We start from the raw sequence: 22985 nt of genomic DNA, 5'->3' as shown, positions 1-22985 counted from the left end.
TTTTACAGTGTTTTGTTCTATTTTTTAAAAAGGCAATACAATGAAAAAATAAACATCAGACATCATAATCTTCACCATAATTAAAGTTTTGGTGTAAAAAGGTTGCAATAAAAATGCCGGAAATCATCGTGGTTAAACATTTTAAGTTTGATCCACCTTCCTTCTGCTCTTCCTCTCTGCCCCGCGGAGCAAGGGCTTTCAATCTGGGTTAGATGCACCAAACTAGGTGGAAGGAGAGTCAAAACCTGTTTCACGAACTTGTAAGAGTCATTTGGCATCCAGGAGCAAGTAAGAAAGAGTAGAATACACAATATGAACCTTTATTTAGCTGACAGTAAGAGCAGTTCATGTGGAGGGGTATGATAGAATTGCCAAGACCTTTCTTTGACTCTTCGAGAGCATCACAATTGAACCCGATCCTGTCCTCAGCCAAAGTCCATATGTGGAATACTCCAATGACTGAAATGATTGCTTGCGGGTTTTAAGAACAGGAACAAAAAGCAGTTACTGGCATCATATTCAGGTGTTCTCCATAGGGTAACATCAGGTAAACTCCAATTCTTCTTTTAATGTTCCTGTGAATGTTTTCTCCATACCCCACCATCCTCAACAGGTATAACTCCTGGGGAGCTCAGCATCCACTGGCATTGCCCCTGAGTCATGTGTGTGTGTGTGTGTGTGTGTGTGTGTGTGTGTGTGTGTGTGTGTGTGTGCAAGCTTGTGTCAGAATGTATGTGTGTGTGTCTGTGTGTACATGTCAGAGTGTGTGAGTGTGTGTGTGTACATGTCAAAGTGTGTGTGTGTGTGCGTGCGCATGTGTCAATGCTTGTGTGTGTGTGCATACATGTGTCAGAGTGTATGTGTGTGTGTCTGTGTGTACGTGTCAGAGTGTGTGTGTGTGCGTACATGTGTCAGTGTGTGTACATGTGTCAGAGTGTGTACATGTGTCAGAGTGTGTACATGTGTCAGAGTGTGTGTGTGTGTGCGTACGTGTCAGAGTGTGTGTATCTATATATATATATATATATATATAAATATATATATACACACACACTAAACAATGATTGTCAGCAGAGCAGTCAATTGCAGGCAAGCCTGATCCTCTCTCATCACCAAACATTCACACACACACATCCAGTAATAGGTGCTGGATAGCAATCAGGAGCAGGAACCCTTGTTCTCTATTCCCCCAAGCCCTCACAACCCAGGGACACTGATGACTGTAGACCCACCCCCACCTGCCAATGCTAAACACAAAGCCAAATGCTTTCTAAGATACAGTTCAGCTGCTTAGTGCTAACCATGGTCAAGGTCGAAACGAGACCACTCCAGGGGGATTTTTGGGAAGTGAGCATGCATGACAAGGTGCCGCACCGCGTGGTGCGCGGTGACCGGGTGCTGTACCGTGTGGCGCACGGTGACCGGGTGCCGCACCGCGTGGTGCGTGGTGACCGGGTGCTGCACCGTGTGGCGCACGGTGACCGGGTGCCGCACCACGTGGTGACCGGGTGCCGCACCGCGTGGCGCGCAGTGACCGGGTGCCGCACCGCGTGCCGCGCAGTGACCGGGTGCTGCATCGCGTGGCGCGCAGTGACCGGGTGCCGCACCGCGTGGCGCGCAGTCACCGGGTGTCACTTAAGAGCAAGTCTAGTTTCCCTACCTAATGATTGCATCCAAAATGTCCTAAAAGAAAAAGTATAATACGATATATATAAACCAGAAGCACACAACTTTGACTTTTAGATTCAATGCACATACATTCTCAAACAGTAAACAGACCCAACATCCTTCCTTAACTTAATTTAGCAAGAACAGGTTTGCAGGTGAAACTGAGCTCTGCTCACAGATGAGCTTCTGCTATTCTCTAATAGTCTCACTTAACCCTCGAGCAATGACTTCATTTGGAAGGGAAGTTCCATGAAGCCTGCCTTTAAGTGCTGCTCTGCTGCCAGTGATGTCTCTGAGCCCACAGTGGAAGACACTAAAGGAAGTTCCCTGCTGGCTTCTGATGGGGCATCAATAGAAAACACACAGACCTGTGAATAAATTCATCCTTTAATCAGACAATAGGAGACAGGGTATAGGGAAATGCAGAAGTATAGCAGGATTTAATCTCTCTCCTTGCTGGACTGAGCATAAAGACTCTGTTGAGTTTTATACCTCAGTGGATGAGGGTCGAGGAAGAATTAAACTCTGCGTATATATGTAAACCAAGGAGAGAAGAAAATATGTCGGGTCTGCATCAGAGAGGAAGGAATCTGCAAAGCCAATGCCAGAATGAGCTCTTCTCAAGGTCCTGAGACCTTCACAACATAATGGCATAAAATACAGAAGGGAAAGAGTCCATTCATTCACTCACTGTCCTATTCACATGGAACACAAAATAAATAGAAATGATCTATTATAGCTTTTTTAGCTTTTTTTTAAATAAAACACTGTTCATGCAAGCGTCACATAATAAGCAATTTCCTACCATTCGAGTTTCTTCATATCCATGTGTAACAGCCTCCCATTCCCTATCACACATTAGCTAGGGCCGAACACAACTCAGGTCACCATACAGGGCAACAGTGATCAGGCTGGGCTACAGTACATTGCACTGGAATTCATTTCACTCTCCCCCACACCCACCAGCCCCTGACCAATCCTAAAGGGATTATCAGGTTTTCTCGAGTCAGGCAAAGGAGACATAAAGGGAACTGTTTGCCGGTAACAGTGGGTGTTAAATCTGAAGGTGGGCGGAGAGAGAAACCTTGTGGGTAAATGGGCAGGGTGCCTAGGATAGCTCATGTCAACTGGAGAAGGCCGAGGCGAGGGAGTTTGGGGAGAAGGCCGGGGCGAGGGAGCTTGGGGAGAAGGCTGAGGTGAGGGGGTTTGGGGAGAAGGCCGGGGCGAGGGAGCTTGGGGAGAAGGCTGAGGTGAGGGGGTTTGGGGAGAAGGCTGAGGTGAGGGGGTTTGGGGAGAAGGCTGAGGCGAGGGGGTTTGGGGAGAAGGCCGGGGCGAGGGAGCTTGGGGAGAAGGCTGAGGCGAGGGGGTTTGGGGAGAAGGCTGAGGCGAGGGAGCTTGGGGAGAAGGCTGAGGTGAGGGGGTTTGGGGAGAAGGCTGAGGTGAGGGAGCTTGGGGAGAAGGCTGAGGTGAGGGGGTTTGGGGAGAAGGCTGAGGCGAGGGGGTTTGGGGAGAAGGCTGAGGTGAGGGGGTTTGGGGAGAAGGCTGAGGTGAGGGGGTTTGGGGAGAAGGCTGAGGCGAGGGAGCTTGGGGAGAAGGCTGAGGCGAGGGAGCTTGGGGAGAAGGCTGAGGTGAGGGGGTTTGGGGAGAAAGCTGAGGCGAGGGGGTTTGGGGAGAAGGCTGAGGTGAGGGGGTTTGGGGAGAAGGCTGAGGTGAGGGGGTTTGGGGAGAAGGCTGAGGTGAGGGGGTTTGGGGAGAAGGCTGAGGCGAGGGGGTTTGGGGAGAAAGCTGAGGTGAGGGGGTTTGGGGAGAAGGCCGGGGCGAGGGAGCTTGGGGAGAAGGCTGAGGCGAGGGGGTTTGGGGAGAAGGCTGAGGCGAGGGGGTTTGGGGAGAAGGCCGAGGCGAGGGGGTTTGGGGAGAAGGCTGAGGTGAGGGAGCTTGGGGAGAAGGCTGAGGTGAGGGGGTTTGGGGAGAAGGCTGAGGTGAGGGAGCTTGGGGAGAAGGCTGAGGTGAGGGGGTTTGGGGAGAAGGCTGAGGCGAGGGGGTTTGGGGAGAAGGCTGAGGCGAGGGGGTTTGGGGAGAAGGCCGGGGCGAGGGAGCTTGGGGAGAAGGCTGAGGCGAGGGGGTTTGGGGAGAAGGCTGAGGCGAGGGGGTTTGGGGAGAAGGCTGAGGCGAGGGGGTTTGGGGAGAAGGCTGAGGCGAGGGGGTTTGGGGAGAAGGCTGAGGCGAGGGGGTTTGGGGAGAAGGCTGAGGTGAGGGGGTTTGGGGAGAAGGCTGAGGTGAGGGGGTTTGGGGAGAAGGCTGAGGTGAGGGGGTTTGGGGAGAAAGCTGAGGCGAGGGGGTTTGGGGAGAAGGCTGAGGTGAGGGGGTTTGGGGAGAAGGCTGAGGCGAGGGAGCTTGGGGAGAAGGCTGAGGCGAGGGGGTTTGGGGAGAAGGCTGAGGTGAGGGGGTTTGGGGAGAAGGCTGAGGGGAGGGGGTTTGGGGAGAAAGCTGAGGCGAGGGAGCTTGGGGAGAAGGCTGAGGCGAGGGAGCTTGGGGAGAAGGCTGAGGTGAGGGGGTTTGGGGAGAAGGCTGAGGCGAGGGGGTTTGGGGAGAAGGCTGAGGCGAGGGAGCTTGGGGAGAAGGCTGAGGTGAGGGGGTTTGGGGAGAAGGCTGAGGCGAGGGGGTTTGGGGAGAAGGCTGAGGTGAGGGGGTTTGGGGAGAAAGCTGAGGCGAGGGGGTTTGGGGAGAAGGCTGAGGCGAGGGGGTTTGGGGAGAAGGCTGAGGCGAGGGAGCTTGGGGAGAAGGCTGAGGTGAGGGGGTTTGGGGAGAAGGCTGAGGTGAGGGGGTTTGGGGAGAAAGCTGAGGTGAGGGGGTTTGGGGAGAAGGCTGAGGTGAGGGGGTTTGGGGAGAAGGCTGAGGCGAGGGGGTTTGGGGAGAAGGCTGAGGCGAGGGGGTTTGGGGAGAAGGCTGAGGCGAGGGGGTTTGGGGAGAAGGCTGAGGCGAGGGGGTTTGGGGAGAAGGCTGAGGCGAGGGGGTTTGGGGAGAAAGCTGAGGCGAGGGAGCTTGGGGAGAAGGCCGGGGCGAGGGGGTTTGGGGAGAAGGCTGAGGCGAGGGGGTTTGGGGAGAAGGCTGAGGCGAGGGAGCTTGGGGAGAAGGCTGAGGCGAGGGGGTTTGGGGAGAAGGCTGAGGTGAGGGGGTTTGGGGAGAAGGCTGAGGCGAGGGGGTTTGGGGAGAAGGCTGAGGCGAGGGGGTTTGGGGAGAAGGCTGAGGCGAGGGGGTTTGGGGAGAAGGCTGAGGCGAGGGGGTTTGGGGAGAAGGCTGAGGCGAGGGGGTTTGGGGAGAAGGCTGAGGTGAGGGGGTTTGGGGAGAAAGCTGAGGCGAGGGGGTTTGGGGAGAAGGCTGAGGCGAGGGAGCTTGGGGAGAAGGCTGAGGCGAGGGGGTTTGGGGAGAAAGCTGAGGTGAGGGGGTTTGGGGAGAAGGCTGAGGTGAGGGGGTTTGGGGAGAAGGCTGAGGCGAGGGAGCTTGGGGAGAAAGCTGAGGTGAGGGGGTTTGGGGAGAAGGCCGGGGCGAGGGGGTTTGGGGAGAAAGCTGAGGGGAGGGGGTTTGGGGAGAAGGCTGAGGCGAGGGGGTTTGGGGAGAAGGCTGAGGTGAGGGGGTTTGGGGAGAAGGCTGAGGCGAGGGAGCTTGGGGAGAAAGCTGAGGCGAGGGAGCTTGGGGAGAAGGCTGAGGGGAGGGGGTTTGGGGAGAAGGCCGGGGCGAGGGAGCTTGGGGAGAAGGCTGAGGTGAGGGGGTTTGGGGAGAAGGCTGAGGTGAGGGGGTTTGGGGAGAAGGCTGAGGCGAGGGGGTTTGGGGAGAAGGCTGAGGCGAGGGGGTTTGGGGAGAAGGCTGAGGCGAGGGGGTTTGGGGAGAAAGCTGAGGCGAGAGGGTTTGGGGAGAAGGCTGAGGCGAGGGGGTTTGGGGAGAAGGCTGAGGTGAGGGGGTTTGGGGAGAAGGCCGGGGCGAGGGGGTTTGGGGAGAAGGCTGAGGTGAGGGGGTTTGGGGAGAAGGCTGAGGCGAGGGGGTTTGGGGAGAAAGCTGAGGTGAGGGGGTTTGGGGAGAAAGCTGAGGGGAGGGGGTTTGGGGAGAAGGCTGAGGTGAGGGGGTTTGGGGAGAAGGCTGAGGTGAGGGGGTTTGGGGAGAAGGCTGAGGCGAGGGGGTTTGGGGAGAAGGCTGAGGTGAGGGGGTTTGGGGAGAAGGCCGGGGCGAGGGAGCTTGGGGAGAAGGCTGAGGCGAGGGAGCTTGGGGAGAAGGCTGAGGTGAGGGGGTTTGGGGAGAAGGCTGAGGTGAGGGGGTTTGGGGAGAAAGCTGAGGCGAGGGGGTTTGGGGAGAAGGCTGAGGTGAGGGGGTTTGGGGAGAAGGCCGGGGCGAGGGAGCTTGGGGAGAAGGCTGAGGTGAGGGGGTTTGGGGAGAAGGCTGAGGCGAGGGGGTTTGGGGAGAAGGCTGAGGCGAGGGGGTTTGGGGAGAAGGCTGAGGTGAGGGGGTTTGGGGAGAAGGCTGAGGCGAGGGGGTTTGGGGAGAAGGCCGGGGCGAGGGAGCTTGGGGAGAAGGCCGGGGCGAGGGAGCTTGGGGAGAAGGCTGAGGCGAGGGAGCTTGGGGAGAAGGCTGAGGCGAGGGAGCTTGGGGAGAAGGCTGAGGCGAGGGGGTTTGGGGAGAAGGCTGAGGCGAGGGGGTTTGGGGAGAAGGCTGAGGCGAGGGAGCTTGGGGAGAAGGCTGAGGCGAGGGGGTTTGGGGAGAAGGCTGAGGTGAGGGGGTTTGGGGAGAAGGCTGAGGCGAGGGAGCTTGGGGAGAAGGCTGAGGTGAGGGGGTTTGGGGAGAAGGCTGAGGCGAGGGGGTTTGGGGAGAAGGCTGAGGCGAGGGGGTTTGGGGAGAAGGCTGAGGCGAGGGGGTTTGGGGAGAAAGCTGAGGTGAGGGGGTTTGGGGAGAAAGCTGAGGTGAGGGGGTTTGGGGAGAAGGCTGAGGCGAGGGGGTTTGGGGAGAAGGCTGAGGCGAGGGGGTTTGGGGAGAAAGCTGAGGCGAGGGGGTTTGGGGAGAAGGCTGAGGCGAGGGAGCTTGGGGAGAAGGCTGAGGCGAGGGGGTTTGGGGAGAAAGCTGAGGTGAGGGGGTTTGGGGAGAAAGCTGAGGTGAGGGGGTTTGGGGAGAAAGCTGACGTGAGGGGGTTTGGGGAGAAGGCTGAGGCGAGGGGGTTTGGGGAGAAAGCTGAGGTGAGGGAGCTTGGGGAGAAGGCTGAGGTGAGGGGGTTTGGGGAGAAGGCCGGGGCGAGGGGGTTTGGGGAGAAAGCTGAGGGGAGGGGGTTTGGGGAGAAGGCTGAGGTGAGGGAGCTTGGGGAGAAGGCTGAGGGGGGGATGGGCAGCAGAGGTCAAGGGGAAGGGGGCTTAGGGAGCAGGTCGAGTGGGGAGGCAGATCAGGTGTGGGGAACGCGGATGAGAACTAAGGTGTAGGGGGTGGCGGCTGAAGGCGTGGGAGAAGGCCAAGGTGAGAGTGGGCAGTTTTGTCACTATGAGCAGGATCAGGCTGTGCCACTGCCAATAGTCAGGAGGCCTTGATGATATCCTGGACATTGTGGACAGCACTATGCATGCTCACTGTAGCCCTCCAACATCCAAACTGGAGCACTGATTTGATCCAATTGAAAAAGGGAGCAAGACTGGGTGGACCAGGATTTAAACCTCATTGTCCCACATCTAAGGTTTAATCAACACACTACTCAGCCCAGTCAGGGGAAAAAGTAGAAGCTGCCAACACCTGATCACTCTGCCATTGTATTGTGACATCCCAACTTGAAGTCCAACAGACATGGTGTCAATAATACAGAAAAGAAAAAAATCTTACTTATACCTGGTATTTTACAAATTAATACCTCTATTGCCTGACATGTAAAATGAGATTTGTCTATACCATAAAACCTATTAAAACACCCTGCAGTGATCTCACTACTCACAACAAGAGGAATACTGGACTTGTCCCAACATAACACATACCATAATAAGCCCTATAAATTAACATGCAATTGATATACCATGAATTTCTAAATCCTACTTCTCTGGCCAATCTAATCTATGTAATGATCACTTTGGCTGTCTCTGTGTGATATGCATGCAATGTATAAGCCAATGGTGTGAACTTTGCAGTCAGAAATTAACTGCAGAGATTATAATAAAAACTTTATTCTAAATTAAAACATAAAAAAATAAAAATGCAATAAAACTGCATTTTTTTTTTGATTTTGAACACATCCAACCGACCAATAGATTGAACTATTTTGATTGTTTTATTTCTTAATATCATTGCCCAGACTTTATACTGGGGGCTCCTAGACACGGGCTACACACTGAGGAGCGCACTGTTATCTGCATTTGGGAGGAGCGGAGAGATTGCCTGTCCTCTGAGAACGACACACACAATAAACCAAGGCACCAAGTAAGTGTGTGTGTACATGTATATACACAGTTAAATGAAGGTAAAATGCCTATTAACAAGCTGTGCAGTCAACATCTGTTCACACAGATGTGCACTCCAGCAGAAGAGAGCTAACAAACATTAACTTGTGCAAAGCTAAGTCAAGCTGGCAAGAAATGTGTCCGGAACTGTCCTGATTTTGCATCACGCAGTTCAGTTGGTATGGTGATTGTGGGAGCAGGAGCTTTTTCAAAAGATATTCCTTGAATTCAAGAGTGAATTCTCAGTAATCTATCCTTATCCTTGTTGTTGCCTGCTCTGACACAGCCCACCTCCCGCACTCATTCCAATCTATGCTGACTTTAAGTGGGCAAAAAGAGTGCTTTTGAACAACGGCTGTTCAGCCTAAGAACTTCAAAAGCTGTCATGAGTCGTGGCCCTTTAGTGAGCTTCACCACCCAATTCAGGACCAAGTTGAATCCCTCCATACATACTGATCAAGGGGGAATAAAAATATAGGGAACAGGAAGAGGCCATTCAGCACCTCAAGTCTGCTCTGCCATTTGGCTAATCTGCATCTTAACTTTGTCTTTGCTCCATATCCCTAACCTAATCTCAAATCTTGAAAGGTCCAATTGACCCCCAGCATCCACAGTCTTTTGTGGGGTAGAGAGTTCCAAAATTCTACCACCCTTTGTGTCAAGAAGTGCTTCCTGATTTCACTCAGATGGCCAAATATAACTTCCCCAATGATATGGTTACACTCCCTCAAAGTATATTTGATATAAATATTGTGGTTGCAATATCCACCAGAAACATGAACATATGTCCTCATGAACCAGACGGGTGGTTTGTGACAAACTATTTGCCAACTCGTCCCTGTGAAACACATTCAGTACTGAAGGTTTCAAATTAAATCAAAACATTAGCAGACTATTTCACCTGAGATCCAGTCCTCCACACACAAACACACGCACACACACTTCCCACAGCCATCACCATTACATATGGCAAGGGTAAAGGAGATCGGCGGTCGGAAACCCATCATAAGGGATCACTTTTTGGGTTTTGAAGTTACGCTGTAGTGCATAAAGGTTTAGTGTGTCTGCACGCTAACTACACTGTGCAATATTACTATACAAGTGCATTGTGTGCTTATATTAGCATGTTTGTACACTAATATCGCACAAAAGTCATTTGTCAACATTGAAAGCCCTGCAGCGTCACACTGTGACAGTAAAATTATTCTCAAGGCTTCTAGTTGGCCAGAGTTTTCTTTTACACAAAGGTATCAGAGAACTCCAATTAATCAAACAACTTTATAAGATGCAGCTTACTGGTACAGTCAGTAACCTGCTATTTTAAAGCGATATAACTCCCAATAAAATCAAAGCTTATATTTAATTCTTTTTTTCTTTGGTTTTTTTGTTTCTTTTCTGCTTATCTAAATGATAGGATTTCACTAAGCTGGCCTGGAAATGTTTCACAGATTGTTTATTGCAAAACACCTCTAACCTCAGGAGCCAGTTAAAATCTTTCATCAGGATTAATGCAGAATGGGAAAGTGGCTTTTTAGTGTGCTGACGTTAGCTGCTGGAAATGTTCACTCAGTCGTCTCTGATTCATGAGGGGGTGAAGGGATGTGGTTCAGGGTGTAAAAAAACGAACAATGACACCGAAAAGGGGATGGGAGGATGGCTGAAGTGTACTCAATAAGGAAAATGGGCTTCTCTCCCTCTGAGTTTTTGTACTGAGACCACTTTGGCAAACAGATCTTGCCACTGTATTATAGCTTTAACTGTGGAGTTGAGGGGGGTGGTGGGGGGGGGGGGGGGGGGGGGGGGGGTGTTTGGGGGTGGAAGCTGAATGTTTGAGAATAAATTTTTAATTTGGATCTGCCCTGTGCAAGATAGTGTGAAGGGGTAACAGCAATATCAATAAAAATCACATTGCCACTATCTTTCCTTCAGCTATCCTCCTTAGTCTATCTGTCTCTGCTCTCAGACCTTCTCACTTCCCCATACTCTCTCACATACCTTCCCCCTCATATTTCAAGCAGCAGTGCTTTGTAACTATAACAGTCTAAAGGGAAACACAGACTGCACAATCTCGGTGCGGACCCACAAGCTGTGAATGAACCTTTACTTCAACACTTGTAAACAAGATTCTGACACAGAACCTGACCACAGGGGCAGTTGCATTGAATTGCTGGGAAATTAGTTAGTCCACAATGTGCATGTGCCTTAGTGCCTGCACACTGCAGCTCACAGACTTCCCCATTTCAAACAGCAAGAGAGTGCGAGTCTTTTTTTTACTCCTGTGTGAACAAGTTTGAACACAAATATTCCATTTACTGAAACATTTCAAAGGCTGCACATTTCTAGAAGACTCAAATCATGATTGCACATCCCAACACACAAATGTGGGATCTGGGTGTACCTGACGAGTCCAGCACTGTTGTTATTTGACAAAGCTCGGCTCTACCCCAGGGCATCTGTGCGACATTTCAATTCAGACAAAAGTGAAGAAGAAACAGCATCGTGAAAAACAAACCATTTGAGGGTTTTCGCAGGCACGGGTTTGATTTGCTAAGCGGACGGTGCTTAATGCAATCTGAAGTTTCTCTATTCTAAAACAGTAATGATAAGAAGCGATTAGATTGGAGACGACAGCAGCAGGAGCTGCACAGGCAGATGTGTTTCTGCACACTTGATGCCACTGATATCTGCTTTTGTTTCAATGTCACTTTGCTTTTATATGAAAGCAAATATTGTTAAATTTGGCTGGACATCTGACTTCAAAGAAATTAAATAGATTAAATCAAATTGACTGCGATTTTTCTGCTCGTGAGTTCTGAGGTTTGCTCAGTGGATTCCATAGTGCACAGCCTATAATCCATTCTGAACATCGCAGATTCACTTCAAGTCAATGCCTATCTCAGGGAAGGGAGAGGATCAAACACAGGTGGAATTTTCTACTCCAAAAGACATTTCCTAACAGACCCTTCAATCCAATATGAACCTCTTTTTCTTTACTCTTTCATGGGATGTGGGCATCGCTGGCAATGCCAGCACTTGTTGCCCATTCCTAACTGCCCTTGAACTGAGTGGCTTGCTAGGCCATTTCAGAGGGTAGTTAAGAGTCAACCACACTGTGGGTCTGGAGCCACATGTAGGCCAGACCAGGTTAAGGACGGCAGATTTCCTCACTGAGTCAGATGGGTTTTTAACAACAATCACTGTTAGCTGTTGTGGTCACCATCACTGAGGCTAGCTTTCAATTCCAGATTTATTAATTGGATTTAAATTTCATCAGCTGCCATGGGGGGATTTGAACCTGTGTCCCCAGATCATTAGTCTGGGCCTCTGGATGACTAGCCCAGTGACATTACCATTGCGCCACCATCCCTGTCAAGTTTTTGAAGACGTCGTATTTCTATTGAACTGCATAGGGAACACGTAGGCTGCTTCAGCCTGATAGGACCTGCTGTATGTGAAATATCTATCCATATTAAGAGAATGTGCAATACAGCAAAAATGGCTGTTGTTAATCTTCAAGTTAAGCTGCCTTGGAAAAGTCAGAGCCTGCAGGTTGTGGAACAAAGTTTACAATGGGTTCAAGGGAAAGAGACAATCCATATTTATAAAATTGCAGCCATTTGTGCCTAACCTTTCATGGCTCTTGATGGCACGGCTATGTACAGCCTGAGGGGATCCCCTCCCCAAAACCACTGCATGAAAACCCCTCTGCACTTGTGATTCCTGAATGCACAGGATTCTCCAAGGTCTGCCTGAAACGGCAGTGCCTGAGAACTGCTCTGTATGCAACCAATTGGCTGCTGGTGTCGGGATGGAGGTGGGGGAGGAAGAGCTCAGGCAACTTGGGAGATCCACAATATCAGGGAGTTAAATATTATCTCAACATTCCCACAAAATTAGTTGCAATTTCTGCCAGCTACCTCGACCTGGGTACTTCTATGGTTTGTAAATTTGGTATAAATCTGCATAAATTTGGTATAAGTTTGCACTTCAAGTTAAGAATTCTGTAAAGGTTTCAAATCTCATTTCTTCAGCAACAATTGTTGATGAAAGTTTAAATTCATGCTGAACAGTCACATTTAGAATATTAACAGGACAACAGTGGAATGTTGCTTGTGTGTTCTTGGCTGAAGGGTGGGGGCAGTCTTGCAGTTTTAAACTCCCTGTACTCCAAGAACTACAAAGCCCAGAGCCATTCTGTTGTGAACTACAGCACATATTAATCTTCACACACATGATGCACAGGCCTTGATGTTGCAATCCATTCTCTGCTTAGTTTGTTGGACTGGGCAGCCTCTTTAAGTTATTGTTTCCAATGGTTTCCATTGTTCCCGCTGTGTTGGAATACAGGACTTCAAACTGCACCAGCATATTGCATACCACTGTAAGAAGAACAAAGGTTGGAGTGTGGAAGACCTGCATGCAGCATACATTGGTCCCCACTCCTGAACTGTCACTGTACTGAATCGCGGTAGGTCCTGAGGGCTGCGTAATGTTAAGGACTCTGAAATATCTCTGGTTGCTTCTATGTTTCCACTCGCTGTTGGCCATCTAAAGCTGTACGTGAAACAGATATGATCAGGCAGTCCCAGGTTAGTCACTCAGATCGTAAATACCAGTTTCTGGTGCGCAGATGATGCAAGTCAGCTGTTAGCAAATGACCCAAAGATTTTCAGTTGACAAGCTGGACTTCATGAGTTATCCATCGGGCACCCTGCGAATGTGATATGGTGATATGAGAGAAAATATGTTCTCTCTTTACTGATGATCTGATCATCCAATATCCGAAGCTAATTGGAGAAGATAGCAAGGTAGAAAGGAATTAGTCCCACTTGCTTGACAGATTTGCTGATGTAGGAACATGCAAAGTTATTCTGAAGGCATTGGAAAAAAGATGCCCAGTTTCTAGTTTCTTGTGCATCATAATGGGGTTCAGAAAAATCCCATTCATAACTATTGATATTACTCAGTGCAGTCTTTGAAATGACAGAATGTTTTGTGTCCAAGTGTCTGTGAAGTAAATGGTTTGAACAGCTGTGCTAGCTGCATCAGTATGCTGCCCCTCATGCATCAGGATTCAAAACTTACCAACAGTCACTGCTCAACTCTTGATACCTGACCTGACGTTTCGTTTAAAGTAAGCACGCTGCATATCTGAAACAGTTTAATTAACTTGAATGCTGGATAAACTCTATATTTATTTGTTTCTGAAAGTGTATTTAAGAAGCGAAGCATTCCTTATTATGGTTCTTTATTCTTAAATGTATTCTTTGCTTTTACCTGCTCCCATGATTAAATCCACTTCAGTAATAACATTTCTAGGCTCTGCTCTTCTGCCTACTGCGTAGCACTACCCAAATGGATTGAATAGACAGTGCTGTCATGGTGTACCCCAGAGAATGAAAACTCCCAAAAGGTACCATCATTACAAATAGCCACCCTCAGCACTGTTCAGCTCTCAACAACCTTCCAAAGGCACATCCTGCCCTCTCTGTCTCGACTGCTCTCACTTGGCCCTCTTTGTGGCCTAACTAAACTCCTCAGCCCCATCATACACTAAATCCCACTTCTAAACTATATGCACAGGCTCTCTTCCAAATTACATCCAAATTGAAGTTAGATTTTTCAACTTCCCCCAGGACTGTAGGAATTACATTTTCCAGTTAGAAAGAGATGCTGGATTCCAAGGAAAGCAGACGTTGTTCAAATGCTCTAACCTTTAATTATTTTTCTCTTAAAAAAAAAATATATATATATATATAAATAAAAATGATCACATTATTTGGTGAAGCAACCTCAAGTGTGGACTAAAGGTTGGATCTGGAAAATCACAACAGGATTGAGAATACAGGGGACTGAATGTTAAAGCAGAGTGCCTCTCTTCACAAACAGACTGTGATTCGGAACAACTGATAAAGATGGGTAAGTTTAACCAATAGGGCCTGTCTACAAAATTGCACTCCAGATGGGAATCCTTGTCCACCAGGAATGTTACTGGGAAACCTCGGGCACTCGTCCACGATTGTCCCCAACAAGCGGATGAGGCTCCACAGTGGGAGCACAATTTAACCCTGACGGGTAGAGGCCACTTTGGGAAAGGATACCAAGGGATGTGATCTTTTTCACGCAAGTCTCCAAAGTCACAATTTGCAATTCTAACAGTTTCAGTGTAAAAATTAAGATAAATGACTTGATTGGTCTGATATTGCAACCAACTGAAACTAGTTCACAAAATCAGTACTTCAGTATGAAGAATTGATTTGCATGTACTAGCAGCATACTAAAGGACAGGCAATTTAATTTAAAGATAACTAAGCCTCAAAGCACATAAACAAAGCTAGCTGAATTGCCAGCCGTGTAGTATACCAAGTTCTCCCTGCATCAGTGCTCATGGAATGGGCCAATATTACCCTGTGAGATAGACAACCCAGGGCACAAACCCTTACTTGCCTTGCACCAACCCCATGATTCAACTTGTCCCATAACTGGCTTGAGAGAGTTAGAAATCAGTGGCAGTCCATCGACCTGCACGGCTTCTCTGACCAAATGAGGCGCCATCCAGATGGGCCGCCACTAGGACCTTATCTGACTGGCTGTGTAAAGCTTCACTGACAAGAGGCAACCTCTCAGATGTCAACGCATTCTCTAGCTGATGCTGAAAGCAGTTAGGAACCAATAAGAAAAGCTGAATTGATAGCCGTAGTGTATCTTGGCAGTGAATAAGAGGAAAATGCAAAGAAATCGGAGAGGTTTGTTAGGATTCAGAATCATTTCCCATACTTTCACCCAGGTTAAAAAAAATAATAATAAAAGTTACCCATCAAGCTAGGCATTGGGTTGCATTAGCAACCTCAAGGCAAACCAGTGGCAACTGGGACACTGGCACAATCACCCAAAATACACTGGCACCCGTATGTACAGCATCAATAATGCAGGTTTTGAATAAAGAAATTGCCAGCACGGTTTCAGGCTGCGGCAGCACTGACGGTTTACCCAGCCTCATCATTTGCCTGTGATCCTGTTTCCTAAATGTTTGATAGTCTGACATTGTCACCCAGTCAGTGAGCCCACAGTACTGGCACTGGGCGTGCATCATCACACACTGCATCAAAACAACAAACAAGAAAAAAAAAAATACCCAAGCAAACTGGTTTGGTATATTCTGCCAGACTTTTCACTGCAAAGAGTAATTCTGCAAGCCTGTCTGATCTGAACCCTTTCCAAAAAGGCTTTAAAAGTCATTGTTTGAAATAAAATAAAGCAGCAGTTTCTCATGCGTTTGAAACACACTAGACTATTGTAATAACACAGGTGCCTGCACACTAATACATTGAGAGTTCACATCAGCTACACTTTCATATTTAATAAATTAGGTAAAATCCTTTGCTTTCCTTGATCACAGTGCATAACCCGGTAATATTTAAACACTATATAAAGTTGCAATTCCTCTGCAGCGTGCAATGACCATCTATCCTGTGAGGAGAGGTGAAAGGGGGAGGGCAGAGGTTAACGGCAGCATGTCAGCTTTTCACAGTAGCAATGAGACAAACCCTCAGTCCAAGATGCGGCACGTGACACCTTTCCTTATTTGCTCTTCAAAGCACAACAACCCACACTCCTGAGTCAGTTAAAAAGATCACAACACTGGACAGAAGGACCATGGATAGGCTATGTACAATTCATTGGTCTCAGGAGTTTTGACTGATGACATGGGTGTTGGTGGTGACTTGCCGATACCCCCCTCCCCCGCATGTCCATTTGCTGCTCTGCTGGCTACCTGGAGAAGATGGGGAGGTGTTGCTGGCTGAGGATGCTGCTTGAGCGTGGGGATTCAGTCTTTGCCATGACTTCTTTAAACCACGAAGCCACGTCCACTTCTAATGTCTCATAACGTTTAATGAAATTGTGTTCCTGCAATGATAGAAGGGAAAGCTGTTAAAGTCAAGCACAAAAGGAGCAGTAGAATAAAATAAAGCCCAACATCTTAAGTCTTTCTATTAATGCAACTCCCGATCCTGGATAACATCCCTGTGAATCAGCATCCCATTGTATTTCAATCCTTCCTAAAGGGCAAAACTATAACCATGCCCCAACTAAGGTCTTGTACCTGTTCAACAAGACCATCAAAGCCGAGGACTCTGTTTACCTTAAAAGGTCTGATCTCCTCTCAGTGACACTCTGAATGATCTGCTTTTCTACACAGCAAGGTCCCTCGGTGACAGTTAACATTTCATCATTTAAGGTTCATTTCCGTTCCCTATGTCTACCTCTGAAATGTTTAATGATACAAAGCTGGGTAAGAATATAAGCTGTGAGGAGGAGACAAGGAGGCTGCAAAAAAGATATAGCCAAGTTAAGTGAGTGGGTAGCAGGGTGGCAGATGAAGTATCGTGTGGGTAAGTGTGAGGTTATTCACTTTGGTAGTTAAAATAGAAAAACAGATGTTTTATTTAAAAAGGTGCGAAACTTCAAAACGTTGACGTTCAAAGAGACTTGGATGTACTCACACAAGAACCACAGGAAGCTAACATGCAGGTACAGCACGCAATTAGGAAGGTACATGGCATGTTGGCCTTTATTGCAAGGGGACTGAAGTACAAGCATAAGGAAGCCTTGCTATACTTGACAAGTCTTTTAAAGAGACTGCACCTGGAGTACTGTGCCCAGTTTTGATCTCTATATTTAAGGAAGGATATACTTGTATTGGAGGCAACACAGTGAAGGTTGGTCCCTGGGAACAGAGGGATGTGCAATGATGAGAAGCTGAGTAAATTGGGCCTATACGCTTTGCATTTAAAGAACTAGAGTCGAGCTCATTGAAATATAGAAGATTCTGAAGGGGCTGGACAGGGTAGACAGTGAGAGGCTGTTTGCCCTGACTGGGAAATCTAGACCATGGAGAGGAACAGTCTCAGGATAAGAGGTCAATCATTTAGGGCTGAGATGAGGAGAAATGTTTTCACTCAAAGGGTTGTGAATCATTGGAATTCTCTACCTCAGAGGGCTGTGGATGTTCCAGCAGTGAGTACATTTCAGGCTGAGATAGACAGGTTTTTGGGCTGGATTTTCAAAGTCTGGTCAGGAACCTGATACCCGGTTGAATTCTGGGCCCCTTACCTGGAATATGCTGCTCACTTGACCCTATCTTCAAATGTAAATGCCCTAACTGGCTGTGCAGGGTAGCTGAAATTGCCATTAAAAATTGCAGTGCCAACCAGCCTGGCTGTTAAAAATCTCCTAAACGAGCTAAATGGGCTGTTAATTGGGGACAAGCAACTTTTTCATTTCCTCCACCACACCAGCATTTTGAAAATTTCAAACCACCCTGGAGACGGCGAGGCTACTTCTGGGGCCGCAAATTTGAAATTGTGCCTGCACCGGGTCGCGACCCCGCCAGGATTTCAAAATCCAGCTGCGGATCTTGGTGGTAGTGAAGGGATATGGGGAGTGGGAGAAAAGAATTCAGCCATGATTGTATTGGATAGTGGATCAGGCCTGAGGGATCGAGTAGGGCTTGAGTAGCCCTATAGTCTACTCCTGTTATTTCTTAAAACCTTATGTTCTTAATTCATATTTTCCTGCAATTGCTCTTACTCACCCAGTCTGCCCTCCAGACTCTCACAATCTGCCATACCCCAATCTGGTACCAGTCAATAACCTCTCAATTCCCAAGTCCCAATAATTCATACGTATACAGGAAGCAGAAACAGTCCCTACAAAGGTCCTGGTGGCACATCATTCACATATTTTCACTGCCAGAAACTCCCTTCACCCAATCATTTACTGTATACTCCCAACTACTCTGCAAAGAGGCCAAAGCCATTATCTATTCCATAGGCCTTTTGTGTGATCAAAAGCTTTTGAAAATCTATTAAAAAAAACACAGAACCAGATTCCTTTTCCTCATCAAACATCCACTCTCTTTTAGACATCCTTGGAATTGTCCCTGGTTAACTCAACTTTCTCCCAGTGCTTAGTATTTCAGTTTACTAGTTGAAGTGAGGCTAACTAAACTATAATTCGCTGGCTTGTCCACGTTTATGTTATTTTGAAGGGTCAGTACTAGGGCCACTGCTTTATTTTGATAAATAAAAATAACTTGGATATTGGGATACAGGGTAAAATGTCAAAACTTGCTGATGTTACCAAACAATGAGTGGCAAACAATGAGGATGATTCTATTCGATTACCACGGGACATAAGATAGGCTTAGCAGAATGGGCAGACAAGTGGCAGATGGAATTTAATACAAAGAAGCGTGAGGTGATGCATTTTGGCAGAAGGGATAGCGAGAGGCAATATAGATTAAATGGCACATTTCTGAAGAGCTCACAGGGGTAGAGGGGCCTGGGGGTGCATGTGCATAGATCTTTGAAGGTGGCAGGACATATTGAGAGCATAATTAGCAAAGCATACGGAATCTTAGGCTGCATAAAGAGGTACTGAGTGCAAAAGCAGGAAAGTTATGCTGGACTATTATAAAGTTCTGATTAGGCCACAGCTGGGGCATATAGAGTATTGTGCCCACTTATGGTCACCACATTTTAGGAAAGAAGTGAAGATCCTTGATAGGGTGCAGAGGAGATTTACCAGAATGGTTCCAGGTTCAGTTGAGAAGCTGGAGTTGTCTCCTTGGATCAAAGGAGATTGATGTAAGATTTGATGGAGGTGTGTACAGGTTATGACAAATTTCAATCAAGTAGACAAGGGAAAAAAAGGTTCCCATTAGCTGATGACACAAAGACTAGCATACACAGATTTAGGGTTTTGGGAAGGGATGCAGGGGGAATGTAAGGCAGAGCTTAATTTTTTTTACACAGCAAATGGTAATGATCTGGAACTCACTGTCCACAAGAGGGGTGGAAGCAGAGACAATGAAGAATTTCAAAAGGAAATTGGATGGGTGCATGAAAGAAATAAACTTCAGGACCACAGGGATAGAGCTAGGGAATGGGACTGACTGGATTGCTCCTCATGGTGAGCTGGCATAGACTCAATGGGCCGAATGGATTCCTTCTGTGCTGTAAATGACCCTATGACTATAAGAGGAGAACCTCTCTCAACTCCCCTGGAACAATTTCCCTGAATATATAATTTTGAACAATTATAAACAGTGCTTTCTGAATTTCTTTCCCAGCTTCCCCCAGGGTCACTGATGATCAATCAGGTCCTTAGGTTTCAGTAAGTTCTCAAAGTAGCAACTCCTATTGAATAATATTCTCTATTATCTTCCTTACACTCTCCATTGGGAGGGTGTTATACAATCCCAAGATCCACCTTGAAAATGCAGCAAGGTCCTAAGTTTGTAAATCTGCTCCTCTCTCACTCGCACTACCTTCATACCTTTGTGACCCAACACCACACTGAGTATCTTATCCCTGCCAATGTGCCTATAAAAATATTTTGACTGTCCTTTATGTTTTAATTATTTTGCTCTCATATTCCCTTAGCCTTTTTAAACTTTGGCAACTTTCCTCTCTTCTATATATTTGGCCCAACTTCCTGCATTATCAGCCCTGAGAATGCTGAATGCTTTTTTAAAATTCAAATTTCTTCCTTCCATTGGTCCCCAGTTGTTGACACACTCTCCACTACTCTTGGAATATACTTACTTTGTTTCCTTGCCAATCTCCCATTGTTAATCTAGTCTCTAGTTACTAATGTTTCCTTTCATTTAATGTACAAACATATGGACATAGAAATTACCAGAGGAATGGGCCATTCGGCCCCTCGAGCATGCTTTGCCATTCAATAAGCTGATCTGGTTGTGGCCTCAGCTCCACATTCTCACCTACCCCCCCCAATAACCTTTGACTCCCTTGTTAGTCAAGGATCTATCTGCCCCTGTCTTAAAAATATTCATTGACCCTGCCTCCACCACGCTCCCAGGAAGAGATTTCCAAAGACTCACGACCCTCAGAGAAAGAAATCCTCCTCATCTCCATCTTAAATGGGATTTTTAAACTGTCCTCTAGTTTTAGTCTCTCCCACAAGGAGACTTTCAGCCTCCACTTTATCAAGTTCCCTCAGGATCTTGTATGTTTCAATAAGATCATCTCTCATTCTTCTAAGCTCCATTGGATACAGGCCCAACTGTCCAGCCTTTCCTCATAGATAATCCTCATCCCAGGTATCAGACAAGTGAGCCTCTCTGAACTGCATCTTATGTATTTATATCCCTTCTTAAATAAGGAGGCCAAAACTGTGCACAGTACTCCAGATGTGTTCTCCCCAATGGCCTGTATAACTTTAGCAAAATATTCACAATTTTATATTCAATTCCCCTTGTAATAAATGACAAAATTCCAGTTGCCTTCTTAATCACTTCCTGTACCTGTACACTAACTTTTTGTGATTCATGTACTAGGACACCCAGATCCCTCCGTACCTCAGAGTTCTGCAATCTCTCTCCATTTAAATAATCTGCAGGCTTTTCTACTCTTCCTGCCAAAGTGGACAAGTTCACATTTTCCCACATTATATTCCATCTGCCAAATTTTTGCCTACTCACTTAACCTGTCTATATCCCTTTGCGGGTTCCTGCCGTACTCTTTCCTACCCATCTTTGTGCCATCAGCAAATTTAGTGCCATACATTCGATCCCTTCATCCAAGTCATTGATGTAAATTATAAATAGTTGAGTCCCCAGTACTGAACCCTCTGGCACTCCGCTCAGCACATTTAGCCAACCCAAAAGTGAGCCATTCATGCCTACTGTCTGTTTCCTGTTAGCTACCCAATCCTCTATCCATGCTAGCATGTTAGCCCTTACACCATGAGCTCTTATTTTGCCTCATCACCTTTGATGTTGCAGCTTATCAAATGCCTTCTGGAAATCTAAATGCAGCACATCCACAGGTTCCTCTTTATCCACATTGCTTGTTACTTCCTCAAAAAATTCTAATAAACTAGGCAGACATGATTTCCCTTCACAAAACCAAGTTGACTCTGCCTGATTGCATTGATATTTTCTACATGCCCCGCTCTAACCTCTGTACAATAGATTCCAGCATTTTCCCTATGACAGATGTTAAGCTAACTGGCCTGTAGTTTCTTGCTTTCTGTCTCCCCCCTTTCCTTAAATAAAGGAGTCACATTCGCTATTTTCCAATCTGATGGGACCTTTCCAGAATCTAGGGAATTTTGGAAAATTAAAACCAATGCCTCCACTAATTCAGCAGCCTCTTCTTTTAAGACCCGAGGATGAAGTCCATCAGGACCTGGGGGCTTGTCAGCTTTTAGTTGTAAGAATTTTCTCAGTACCCTTTCCCTGGCGATTGTAATTGTTTTAAATTCCTCCCTCCTTTCACTTCCAGATCCACACATTTCTGGGATGTCACTTGTATCCTCCGCAGTGAAGACAGACACAAGATATATTTTTAATTCACCCGCCATTTCCTTATTTTCCATTATTAATTCCCCAGGCTCTCTCTCTCGAGGACCAGCGCTCACTTTACTTCCACTTTTCCTTTTCAAATACCTGTAGAAACTCTTACTATCTGTTAAAATTCTAGCTAGCTTTCTCTCATACTCTAGGTTCTCCTTCCTAATCTTTTAGTCATTCTTTGCTGCTTTTTATACTCTGTCCAATCTTCTGACCTGCCATTCATCTTTGCGGAATTATGTGCTTTCTCTTTCAGTTTGATATTATCTTTAACTTCCTTAGTTAGCTTTCCCTCGGAGTCTTTCTTTCTCACTCGAATCCATCTTTCTGAGTATTCTGAAAATATCTCCTCAAATGTCTGCCACTGCATATCTACTGATCCATCCCTTCACCTAATTTCCCAGTTCACTTTATCCAGCTCTGTCTGACCTCATAGTTTCCCTTATTTAAGTTTAAAGCATTAACCTTAAGTGCACTCTTCTCTCCCTCAAACAAATTTGAAATGCAATGCTAGTATGGTAAATGCTACCTACAAGTGCTTTCACTATCAGGTCATTCATTAATCCTGTTTCATTGCACGTTACCAGGCTTAGTATAACTTGCTCTCTGGTTTGCTCTAGAATGTGTTACTCTAAGAAACTGTCATGAAAACATTCTATAAACTCATTTGCAGACTACTTTTGCCAATCTGATTCGTCCAATTTACATGTAGATTGAAATCATCCATGATTATCGCCATACTTTTCTCATAAGCCCCCATTATTTCTTCCTGTATACCATGTCCCACAATGTGATTACCTTTACTGTTTCTCATCTTTGATTCAGCATCTTGATCTCCAGAGCTAAGGTCATCACATTCAATTGTACCAATTTCATCCTTAATTAACAGCTCCCTCTCCACCATTTCCTAGCTTCCTGTCCTTCCAAATTATCATGCATCCTTGAATATTCAATTCCCAGTCTTTGTCATATTGTAGTCATGTCTCTGTAATAGCTATCAGGTCACACATATTTATTTCCATTTGTGCTGTCAATTTGTCTGTTTTGTTACGAATGCTACATGCATTCAGATACAGAGCCTTTAGTTCTGTCTTGTTACTATTTTTGTGAAGTCTTACCTTACCTGCTGGTCCACTCTTAGGTTTGTACACTCTGCCCCTTCCTGCCACATTCTGATCATCATTTCCCTTATTGTTACCTTGCTCTCTTGTGTTGTCATCTCTACTTAATTTATCACATCTTCCCAAACATGATCCCTCGCCCCCATTATTTAGTTTAAAGTCTTGCTACTGCCCAAGTTGTGTGAATCACCAGAACACTCATCCCAGCATGATTTAGTTGAAGACTATCCCAACGATACAGCTCCTATTTTCCCCAGTACTGGTGCCAGTGACCTGTGAATCAAAATCCATTTCTTCCACACTAATCATTGAGCCACGCATTTAATTCCCTAATCTTTTTGCCTTATGCCAATTTGCTCA

The 22985-nt window shown here is 46.8% G+C and overlaps 1 protein-coding gene across 2 annotated transcripts in view; it reads right to left on the bottom strand.

The window, feature by feature from the left end:
* Positions 1–15466: 15466 nt before the first annotated feature.
* map2k7 (mitogen-activated protein kinase kinase 7) overlaps positions 15467–22985 on the bottom strand; it is a 185515-nt gene continuing 177996 nt past the window's right edge. For both annotated transcript variants that reach the window (XM_041177367.1, XM_041177368.1), the window contains one exon: positions 15467–16031. In XM_041177367.1, the coding sequence (XP_041033301.1) occupies positions 15894–16031 (138 nt within the window). In that variant the 3' untranslated portion in view covers positions 15467–15893. The remainder of the gene's footprint in view (positions 16032–22985) is intronic.

The sequence above is a fragment of the Carcharodon carcharias genome, chromosome 30 (assembly GCF_017639515.1).
Source record: "Carcharodon carcharias isolate sCarCar2 chromosome 30, sCarCar2.pri, whole genome shotgun sequence".
Classification (NCBI taxonomy): domain Eukaryota; kingdom Metazoa; phylum Chordata; class Chondrichthyes; order Lamniformes; family Lamnidae; genus Carcharodon; species Carcharodon carcharias.
The sequence above is the reverse complement of the archived record's forward strand: the minus strand, read 5'-3'. Positions and strand labels throughout refer to the sequence as shown.